At 29.5% G+C, this 11,027-nt stretch overlaps 1 protein-coding gene and 1 pseudogene across 1 annotated transcript; both read left to right on the top strand.

Annotated features, from left to right (window-relative positions):
* Positions 1-1,293: 1,293 nt before the first annotated feature.
* Positions 1,294-3,450, top strand: CYP78A5 (cytochrome P450, family 78, subfamily A, polypeptide 5). The gene is made up of 2 exons (XM_028058893.2): positions 1,294-2,362; positions 2,571-3,450. The coding sequence occupies exons 1-2, from the start codon at positions 1,415-1,417 to the stop codon at positions 3,186-3,188; spliced, it is 1,566 nt and encodes a 521-aa protein (XP_027914694.1). The 5' UTR covers positions 1,294-1,414; the 3' UTR covers positions 3,189-3,450.
* A 6,014-nt stretch (positions 3,451-9,464) lies between these two features.
* On the top strand, positions 9,465-10,329 carry LOC146888446 (uncharacterized; annotated as a pseudogene).
* Positions 10,330-11,027: the final 698 nt, after the last annotated feature.

Raw genomic sequence — 11,027 nt, 5'->3', positions numbered from 1 at the left:
ATATATATATATATATATATATATAATAGCATGTTCCAAAAAATAATTGAATAACTGAATTGACGATTATCACAAAACATGTATGAATACCAAATGAAAGAAAGAATAAAACACATGATACATTTCCAACCTTCTTTTTCGTCATGTTTATATAACAACTTTCAATACTATGATTTTAATAATGTTTTACTTCATTTAATTATAAATCTAATGTTATTATATACATATTCTTTTATTAAAAGCAATCACATCAAAAAGTTATTTAAAACTCCTCTCTTGTTGATGTGTATTTATTTATTTTTAAATAACGAGGAAGATGAGAAGCAATGAAAAAAAATAAAACATAAAGAATTGAAAATCAAAATTATAAAGAATTGAAAATCAAAATTATAATGATTTCGGTTGGGTGGTTGCAGTCCATTGTCAGAAAGAACCACAAATGATAATTTTAGTAATATCATATACACATACTTAAAAAGGAAAAAATAACACATATAGCATTTGACAAATATTTTGACTTATTTTAATTTAAATTAAATTCAACATGCGAATGGTGAATTACACTTCATATAGGTTTTTAAACTAATTTTGATTTAATTCTTTATTTTTTATATTCAGTCTTAAAGTATTTGAAATTATTTTTTAGATCATAAACATAAATACAAATTAACATTAATAATTGCTTAAAAAATAAAAAAAATAATAATAATGAAAATATTATACATCATAATTTATTAAATTTATAATGCAGTTTTTTTTTCTTTAAATGTATTAACATTATAATACACAGTCAATACAAATAGTACAAATTTGCATGCATTTATCAATCAAAATCATAAGTTCTAATTTATATATATATATATATATATATATATATATATATATATATATATATATAAATTTGAAATAAAATAGGAAGAATCTTGTGTTTATGAAATACATGAAACCTTAGGTATTTCTTTATTTCTGTCATTATTTTTCTAAAAAAATTAATAAAAATAAGATAATTAAAAATTAAAATAAAATATATTTTTATTCTTTAATTTCTTTTATAAAAATTAAAATCAGTCATTCTCAAAATTTTATAATAATTTAATTTCATGTCTAAATCGATATGTGAATTTGAATTAATTTTTAAAATAATGTTTAAAAAATATATAAATATGAACGTTGGGTTCGTGTTAGTATTTCCGAGGTGGTTTTGTTATTCTGTTTAACCATGGTTAATGAATGTTTTGACCACACCACTCGTCCACCTTCTATATAACCAGTAATAAACCACCCAACTCTTTCACACCATTCAGTATTCCTTCTTCCGAGCACAACTTGCTGTGCTCTTCATCTCTCTCTTACCTCTGCACTCTTTTTCTCCACCCTTCTTCTCTCTTCACATTCTCAACACCAAAACAAAAAAATGTCACTCGATGTTCATCCCCTTTTGTTCTTCCCTGGTCTTGTTGAGTCCCAAGTTCTCTCTGTTCAAGCTGTTCTATGTGTTATCCTCTTCACCTTCCTTTTCATACTTTTCCTTACTCCCGGAGGTCTTGCCTGGGCCTTGTCCAAGTCATCGGTGCAACCCATTATCCCTGGTCCAGTAACGGCCCAGCTCCGAGTCTTCACCGGTTTAACTCCTCACCGGACATTGGCCAAACTGGCTCGCTCGCACAGTGCGGAGAAGCTCATGGCTTTCTCCGTCGGCTTAACCCGGTTCGTCATTTCAAGCGAACCGGAAACTGCTAAGGAGATTCTGGGGAGTACTGGTTTTGCTGATAGACCGGTGAAGGAATCGGCTTATGAGCTTCTGTTCTACCGTGCGATGGGATTCGCACCATACGGAGAGTACTGGAGGAACCTCAGGAGAATATCCGCTCTCCACCTCTTTTCTCCGAAGAGAATAGCCGGATTCGAAGGGTTCCGGTGCGAGGTGGGGTTGAAAATGGTGGAAGAGGTGAAGAAGGTTATGAGTGAGGACAGACCCGTGGAGGTTAAAAAGGTGCTTCATTTGGGGTCGTTGAACAATGTAATGATGACCGTTTTTGGGATGTGTTATGGGTTTTACGAGGGTGAGGGGGCTGAGCTTGAGGCATTGGTGAGTGAAGGGTATGAGCTTTTGGGTGTGTTTAACTGGAGCGACCATTTTCCCTTGCTGGGGTGGTTGGATTTGCAGGGTGTGAGGAAGAGATGCAGGGATTTGGTTGAAAAGGTTAATGCTTTTGTTGGGAAGATCATTGAGGAACACAGAATGAAGAGGGAGAAGGGTGAGTATGTGAAAGATGAAGGGATGTCTGATTTCGTTGATGTGTTGCTTGATTTGGAGAACGAAAACAAACTCAGCCAGGCTGATATGATTGCAGTGCTTTGGGTAAGTTATTTATCATCTTTCCTTTAGATCTCAGGGATTTGTTTGGTCTCATCATTTTGCATGTTGGTGAAAAGTTACAGTAAACTTGAAATGAAGCTTTGATCTGTTTATATCTATGTTTGCATGTCACTGAACAATGGTATTTTCATCAATAGATTTAGGTATTATTATAATTATTGTATGGTGTTGTAACTTGGAAGTTTCTCAGGAAATGATTTTCAGGGGAACAGACACAGTGGCGATTCTACTGGAGTGGATTCTGGCGAGGATGGTTCTCCACCCTGAGATACAAGAAAAGGCTCAAAGGGAAATAGACAGTGTGTGCGGATCCTCAAGGTTGGTTTCCGATGCAGACATTCCGAACCTGCGGTACCTTCAGTGCATTGTGAAGGAGGCTCTGAGGGTGCACCCACCGGGCCCTTTACTCTCCTGGGCTCGTCTGGCAGTGCATGATGTGACTGTGGGCGACAAGCACATTCCGAAAGGCACGACGACGATGGTGAACATGTGGGCAATCACGCACGACGAGAGGGTGTGGGCTGAACCGGAGAAGTTCAAACCGGAGCGGTTCATTGAGGAGGATGTGAGCATAATGGGGAATGATTTGAGGTTGGCTCCGTTCGGGTCTGGGAGAAGGGTGTGTCCTGGGAAGGCCTTGGGCTTGGCCTCTGTTCATCTTTGGCTTGCTCAGCTCCTTCAGAATTTCAAATGGGTTTCTTCTGATGATGGTGCTGTGGATTTGGAAGAGCAACTCAAGCTCTCCATGGAGATGAAGAAACCACTGTCTTGCAAGGTTGTGCCTAGGGTTGCTGTTTCCGTGTTTTGAGTTTTTATTTAGTATTAATTAAGTAGGGTTTAGTTAATCTCTTTTATCTGTTGTTGTGTTTTCCTAGGTTGTTTTAGGGTTTAATGGTAGGTTTTGGAGGTTGTTAATTGGTGGAGAGCTAGTAGGTGAGAGAATGTGAGAAGTTGGTGGTTTTATGAGTTAATGGATGTCAGTGAAGAATGTTGTTTTCTATGTGTGTGGTTTTCTTTATGGACTTGGTCTAAATTATTTTAATGGTAGTAAATTAGTGATTTTAGTTAAAGTTTTTGCACTTCATAAAAAATTATATTAAATAAATTAATCTTTTCATGTAGTAATTCAGTGATTTTAATTAAAGATTTTTCACTCTATTAAAAGTGGTATTAAATTAAACACTTTGTTATAAGAGTATTTTGGACTACTTACCTTAATTTGGTTTTAGATATGATGTACTATATAACACCCAATCAAGTTAAATGATTGTTTGAGATCTTTATAGTGAAATATTTGAGCAAATAAATATTTGTTTAATTTTTATGTAAGGATTAAACTCTAAATAAAAACTTAGGAAAACAAGTCTTTTTTTAAAATTTTGTAATGAAATAAATTTCAAAATAAATCTTTAAACCAAACAATGGGGTAATGCTTATTTAAAGTTAAATATTTGAATAAGAACTTGCAAGATTCTATAAAACTATTATATTGAATATGTTTTGAGGAATAAAAAATCAATGTTTTAAATCATGTTTAAAAGTGAAGGTTTGGGAATTTCTGGTGACATATAAGGTGTGAGTGTTATGTAATAATTTGTGTAAATTTAGTTGAGGAGTTCTTCATTATTCGGATAGTTCAACTTGAGATTGGTTAAGTTATCCAATTTAATGATAAAAGTTAAATAATCAAGATGAGTTCGAGGTTGTATTTAACATATAAATTTTGTACTATATATAATGAATATTAGTAATTTAATTACTTGAAAATATTTGGTTAAAGCAGCATAATTTATATGGATGATTTATATATTACTCTTTCTTAGCAATCTATGCCTTTGAATAAAACAAAACATTATTGATTTTGTACCAAAAACATTTGGTTGAAGGAGAAAGAAAGTACATTATCAGATATGTAAAGATTCTGAAATACAAACATTATTTTAGCTAATATGAACCTACTTAAAACCTGGGTTAAATATGTTTTTGGTTCCTTAACTTTCAGTTAATTTTGGAATTAGTCCATTTCGAAACTTTAAACTAATTTAGTTCTTCATCTTTTAAATTACGTGAATTTAGTCCTTTTAATCAAATTTTGTTAAATTTATTTGACATTTCAAGTGCATTTCATAATAATATTTGACTTAATATTAAAGTAAAAATGTGTCAAACCGTATAAACAACTCAATTACAATCTTGAAATGTGTACGAAACATCAAATAAACCTAACAAAATTTGATTAAAATGACTAAATCCACTTATTTCGAAAGATGAAGGATTAAATTGGTCAAAAATTTCAAAATGGATTAATTTTAAAATTTACTGAAAGTTAAGGAACCAAAAACATATTTAACCCAAACCTATATATAGACTTATTACATAATTTGAATAAAATATTGTGTTTGTAATGTTAAATTCAAATGGAAAGGAATGATTATTCTGCTTCAACAATTGTTCGAGTGCAACCTGCACTTAATTCTACAATAGCCAACATGTGAGATTGAGATAGTTTATTCTTTTAAAATTGATTCTATGAATAAAATTGTTAGGTCGTGAGATTCTATCAAAAGGTGATTTGCCAAAATTTTATCCATCAAAGATTCAATTATTCAACTATCAAAGATTTACTTATTTTTTAATTATCAGAGCTTGAACTTAATTAGTTGATGGATATTTATTGTATTTTAGCTAAATTGTAATTTTAATTTATTTTAAATTGTATTCAATATTTTGGTTCTCTGATTCTTTAACTTGTATTTTAGTTTTAATATTTATCAATTTATTCAATATGATTTATTTTTAATTCAATTTCACCATATATCAATTTCTGGAATTTTTTTTCCTCCACTTTCCACCACATTTTTCCTTTTCTCCTTGTTCTCCCTCATCCATCTCCCATCACCCCTTTTGTCCTTCTTCCTCTCTTCACCACCATTTTCTCTCTTCTTCCTCTCTTAGCTTTCTTTACCCTCTGCACTTTAACTCTGCAAACTTGATTTAATAAAGGACACAACGAAACTCCACACAAGAAGTTTTTTAGAAGGAAAATTGTGGTGGTTGTCTTTGTTCCTTTCAAAGAAGACAACAAGTTTGGTGGAACTTCTCAAGGATATAGTAAGAAGTAAAGTGAAATTGATGTTATATCCAATTATGAGGTTCAATTCAAGGAGTAGATTTACTTTCACTTGTCATATTAGAGGTTGAAGAAATTGGGGAATATCATAACCTAACCGATGTTGACCAAAAGTTTTAAAGAGTTAAAATATATAATACGTTCAAAATTTATATATTTAATTATTATCACCGATACATAAGATAAGATAGTATAATTATAACTAAAATGAAACAAAAAGAAAGAGAAAAGTAAGACTTGCAGAATCAAGGAAAAGATATATTGAATATTGTATTTAGAAATCGTACAAAAGTGGGTTTATATAGACCATCTGCAACCTATGTAACTATATGAAAAAGGACGTTACAATAGTTATAACAGACTATGTAATATCCCCCCATAAGGGATGCTCCACCATGAGTTTAGAGCGAAAGCTAGAAAAGGAAGAACCAGAGAAAGGCGTTGTGAGAGTATCAACAATCTGAGTAACAATGGGAATATGTTGCAGCTTAAGATGTTGTTTCTAAATGTGATCACGAACAAAGAACAAGTCTAACTCAAAATGCTTGGTTGTGGAATGAAGGACAGAGTAGATTTGCTTCACTAGTTATACGAGAGGTTAACAAGAAACATCACAACCCTTGACCAATCATGACCAATAATTTTGGTGACTAATACAATAAATATGAATACATAATTTAGTATAATTATAACTAAAAGAGATCACAGAAACATTTGCTCTTCATTCCTTTAAATTTTTGAACTCATCAATAATTGAATCAAAAACTAAAATTTTAAGTTATTTGTTTTTCAATGTAAATAACTATTGTTTGCAAGATTTTTTTTCAATTTTATTTTTGCAAACTTGTTTTGATAATTTTCATTACAGAAAATGATATTTTTGTTGTAGTTGTAAAAACTGGAAGAACTAAAATAGCACGAATTAAGCTATCAATAAAGTAAAATGTCTTTGAATTTTCTATTCTTACAAAAGATTAACATAAAAAGATAAGCAATCAAAATCTAATTAAATATTAAAGGATATCAATACTAAAACGAAAATATATGATAATCAAGATGCAATTATAAATTAATTTTGTATCATTTGAGTTTAATCTTTGGAAAAAATAAGTATTAGTTAGATTTTCCTTACCTTCCTACTAAACTATACCTTATTGAGTAGATAATGATGAACAATTTATAGACAATTTTCTTAAAAGATATATAAATTTAATTACATCAAAATTATATATATATATATATATATATATAATATTGGTGTCAATATAAAATAGATTTTAAAGAGAAAAATCTATTAGTCCTCATAATTGGAAATAATTGTTTCCATCCCTAATATTATATGATATTCATTTTTTTGTTGAAAAAAAGTTAAATATATATTCTAAAGTTGTATGATATAATGTCAACTAGTGATATCTTTATTAAACTTTTACCATTTATATAACATTTGTTAAATAAATATGAGTGATTTAAATATTGAGAAAATACATTAGTATTACACTTAAATTTGATTAAATTATATAACACAGAAAATACTTATAATAATGTACTTAAAATTGTCTAAAACAAATTTTTTTTTTAGAATTACATGATATAAGACTCAATTTCTTTTGCGAGTTAGAAATGATTTTACAATGAATAAAGTAAGTTGTGTTATATATATATATATATATATATATATATTATTCATTCACATTTTTTTCTTTCTATTTTATTGTTTGTACGTATAGATTTTTCTATATAAATTTAACATCCGAGTTAAATAGACTAATGTGAGTTTCTAGTAATATATTTTGTTTATGAATTAGGTTCATGGTAAGAAAGTTAGAATTTTTTTAATTTTGCTTTACATTTTTATCTTTCCTTTGACGAACACATGAATAAATATAATGAAAATTGATAAATTTACTTCATCTAAGCTAGATACTGACTTCTAATTAAAATTTTTAAGTTGAAATTGAAAGTGTTAAGATAATTTGAAATAAAGATTAGGAAAATGAAAAGTTATTAAATTGTTGAAAAGTATAGCACAAATTTTTAATTTAATTGTCTGTTTGAAATAATCATATTTTGTTGATTCAGTTAAAATGAGTTTTAAAACTTTATGAATATAACTAATTTTGTATGCAGGGGTGTCAAAGTAGGTCTGATTCGTTGTGCCAGCTCACCAAGATAAGGGAGAGTCAGGTTGAAGTTTTCAATCCGTCAATCCGTTTTGGATCGACCTACTTAGTCTGTCAAACTGGCGGACCAAACGTCGGAGAGCTCACCCCTGGTCCGCTAGCCTTTTTTTAATTTCTTTTATTTTTAAAAATTAAAATATTATATTTTTTTTATAAGTGTAAAGACGTAGTACTATTATAATTTAAATCATTAACACTTACAAATTAATTTTCAATTATTAGATAAAATAGAGCAATTTAACATGTAAATATAATAATTATTTTAATTTATCTAATCAAAGATATTAATTAATCAATTAAAAGCTTAGAAAAAAAATTTTATGATTAAATATATTCTAAATATTTATTTATAAGTGTGTATATATACATATATATATATATATATTATATAAATTTAAATATTTTTTTTCTTAAAATAAAAAAAAAAAGTAGCAGAGGCTAGCCTGTCGACTCGCCCTGTGGCAAGGGGTTGCAGTTTCTGTCTTGTATTTCAGTGGCGAGATAGTCCGACTTGACCTGTTTTTGGTGGGTCAAGGATGAGACGGACCAAAACGGATCAGATTGACTCATTTTGTCACCTCTATTTGTATGTTTAAGTGTTTGGCTTATAACTATAATGTGTGTCTCTAGATTTTGGAATAGTCAATTTGAGTTAGGTCAATGTTATACAAATTTAGAAGTAATGTAGTGTAAAATGTTATTTTTAACTTATTAAAGAAGTTAGACATGATAAAATAAGTTTTGTGATGTTTTGGGTGTGATAAAATATACTTCCTTTTGACTAAACAATTTATTCTTATTCAAATGGAAATGGAATAAAGATATAATTCTCTTTCACGTATTCTCGTTTAAGCTGAACATTTTTGTTTAAGTTTAAAATTCTTTTGTTAAATTTTGCTCAATCAAAAATTGTATCACTTGATTGGATTTGTATATAATAAGATTGATATGCTTTAAAGTTGATGAAGTATTATGTTTGTATTTAAATAAATAAAAACATTTAAAGATGTTATTTAATTAACATGTGGTATATAATGTGAAAGAAAATGTGTGTGAAAAATGTAAGTGTATAAATACATAATGATATATCTTGATTGTCTCTTTTTACCCACAATGTTGTCCTTTTCAAACATTGTTATGAAGAATATCGAAGAGGAAATCATGACTCTTATGGTTAGGAAAGTAAATTGTATCTCATGATTCTTCCTGTAAATATGGAAACTCTTATATTATAATAGTTTAATTATAGGAGTAAGTAACTTATAGGAGCATAATCATCAAATTAAAGATACACACTTGTGTATATATTCCTCATATGTTTATGAATAAATCAAAATCCTATTATTCCCTTTACTTTTACATAGTACCAGAGCAATTATGATCTGCTCTCTCTTTTTTTCTCCAATTTTTTTTCTCTTGTTTTTAAACTATCAAACCACCACCTACCACAAACAAACCAAGAGACTACACAACATGGAAAAAGTGCAATGGTATGGTACTTTCATGGATCCTTAATTCATTGACCCTTGATATTGCAAACAATGTTATTTTTTATGACATTGCTCATGAAGTTTGGAAATATCTTCAAAATCATTTTTTTCAAAGCAATGCACGATGCATTTTCCAACTCGAGAAAGAGATTGCTTGCCTTACTCAAGATCAACTTACAGTTGTTGCCTACTATACAAAGTTAAAAAAATTTTGGGATGAGTTAGGATCCTACAATGATGCAATTTTCACATGTGGAACAAACAACAAAAGATGCAAGATGATGCAATTTCTCATGGGGTTGGATGAATCTTATAGTGTTGTCTGTTGTCAACTCTTTTTGATGAATCCTTTACCCGATGTTTCACAAGCTTATTCTTCCATCATTCAAGAAGAAAAACAACGAAATTTGGGTACAAGAAGAGAAATGGTTAAAGCTTCTTCCATGGTTATTGAAAAAGAGGAACCAAAATTCCTTGTTTATTACAAATCTGGTTTGTCTTCTCGTCCTAATTCCAATTATCGCAAGTTGCTGCATTGTTCTCATTGTGATAGAGATCACCACACTAGAGAGACATGTTGAAAATTACACGATTATCCACTAGGACAGTCCAAGCATGCTATAGTTAAAAACCATCATTTCAAGCCAAATGACAACAATCAATCTTCTGCAAATCATGTTAGAGATGCCTCAACAACACATGTTTAGACCATTGTGAATGGATTAACTGAATTGTAATTACAACAAATTTTGTCTGATATTCAAGACAATGGAACATCTCAATTAACTACTCCCAAGGCAAATAATGTCAATCATTCTTCAGGTTTGTCCGCACCCAAGTTGATAATTGATAGTGGTGCAAAAGATCACATAATTTCCTCTACATATTTTCTTGTCAATAGTAAAGAAAATACATCTTTACCACCGGTTGTTATGCCAAATGGAGATCAGACTCTAATTCTTTTTACTAGAAATTTACCCTTGGATCCTATAATTAATTTGAAGAATGTGCTTGGGGTGCCATTATGTAAGGTGGATTTGATGTTTGTGAGTCGAGTTACAAGAGATTTAAATGTTCAATAACTTTTTTTCCTCAATTGTGTATTTTACAGGATTTGATGAAGGGGATCACGATTGGTTTGGGTGAACAAAGAAATAAACTCTATTACTTGTTTGAGATGAATACATCACACAATCCTATACAATCAATGTATACCATTAAATCATTTCCATAGTTAAGGTCAATGAGGAAGATGACTTTGATAAACTAATCTGAACATTTTTTTTCTTGTAAAAACATAAATGTATCACTTTGCCAAATCATTGCCTTCTAATACCATTAACCTTGATTTAATGAAAGAGACCCACTAGCTCCTTTCAATAAATATTGAAACCACATTGAGTTAAAAATTAATAAAGAAAAATATTAAACAATTAATACTTGATACCAATAAAAAGTATTAAGTTATGAATAATTCCTTTCTATGAATACATTTATTCATCATCGTTAATAATTTTTCTATCTTAGATATGCTTCTCTTCTCTATACAACTTGAATATATGAAAATTTATTTGAGAAATTTGAGTTTAATTTATGGGATTGTTTATAAAATTATTAATTAATGAAGGGTTAAATATGTTTTTGGTCCCTCAATTTTAGTGAATTTTGGAATTAGTCCATCTTTAAAACTTTATACCAATTTAGTCCTTCATTTATAGAAATGTGTGGATTTAGTCCTTCTTACCAAATTTTGTTAAGTTTATTTGACATTTTAAACGTATTTTATGATAATATTTAAGTTAACATTAAAACGAAAATGTGTCAAACGGTGTAAATAATTCAAA

This window comes from Vigna unguiculata, chromosome 2 (genome assembly GCF_037176805.1).
Source record: "Vigna unguiculata cultivar grain cowpea cultivar isolate G323 ecotype 2 chromosome 2, ASM3717680v1, whole genome shotgun sequence".
NCBI classification, from domain to species: domain Eukaryota; kingdom Viridiplantae; phylum Streptophyta; class Magnoliopsida; order Fabales; family Fabaceae; genus Vigna; species Vigna unguiculata.
This window is presented reverse-complemented; position numbering and strand designations above follow the sequence as displayed.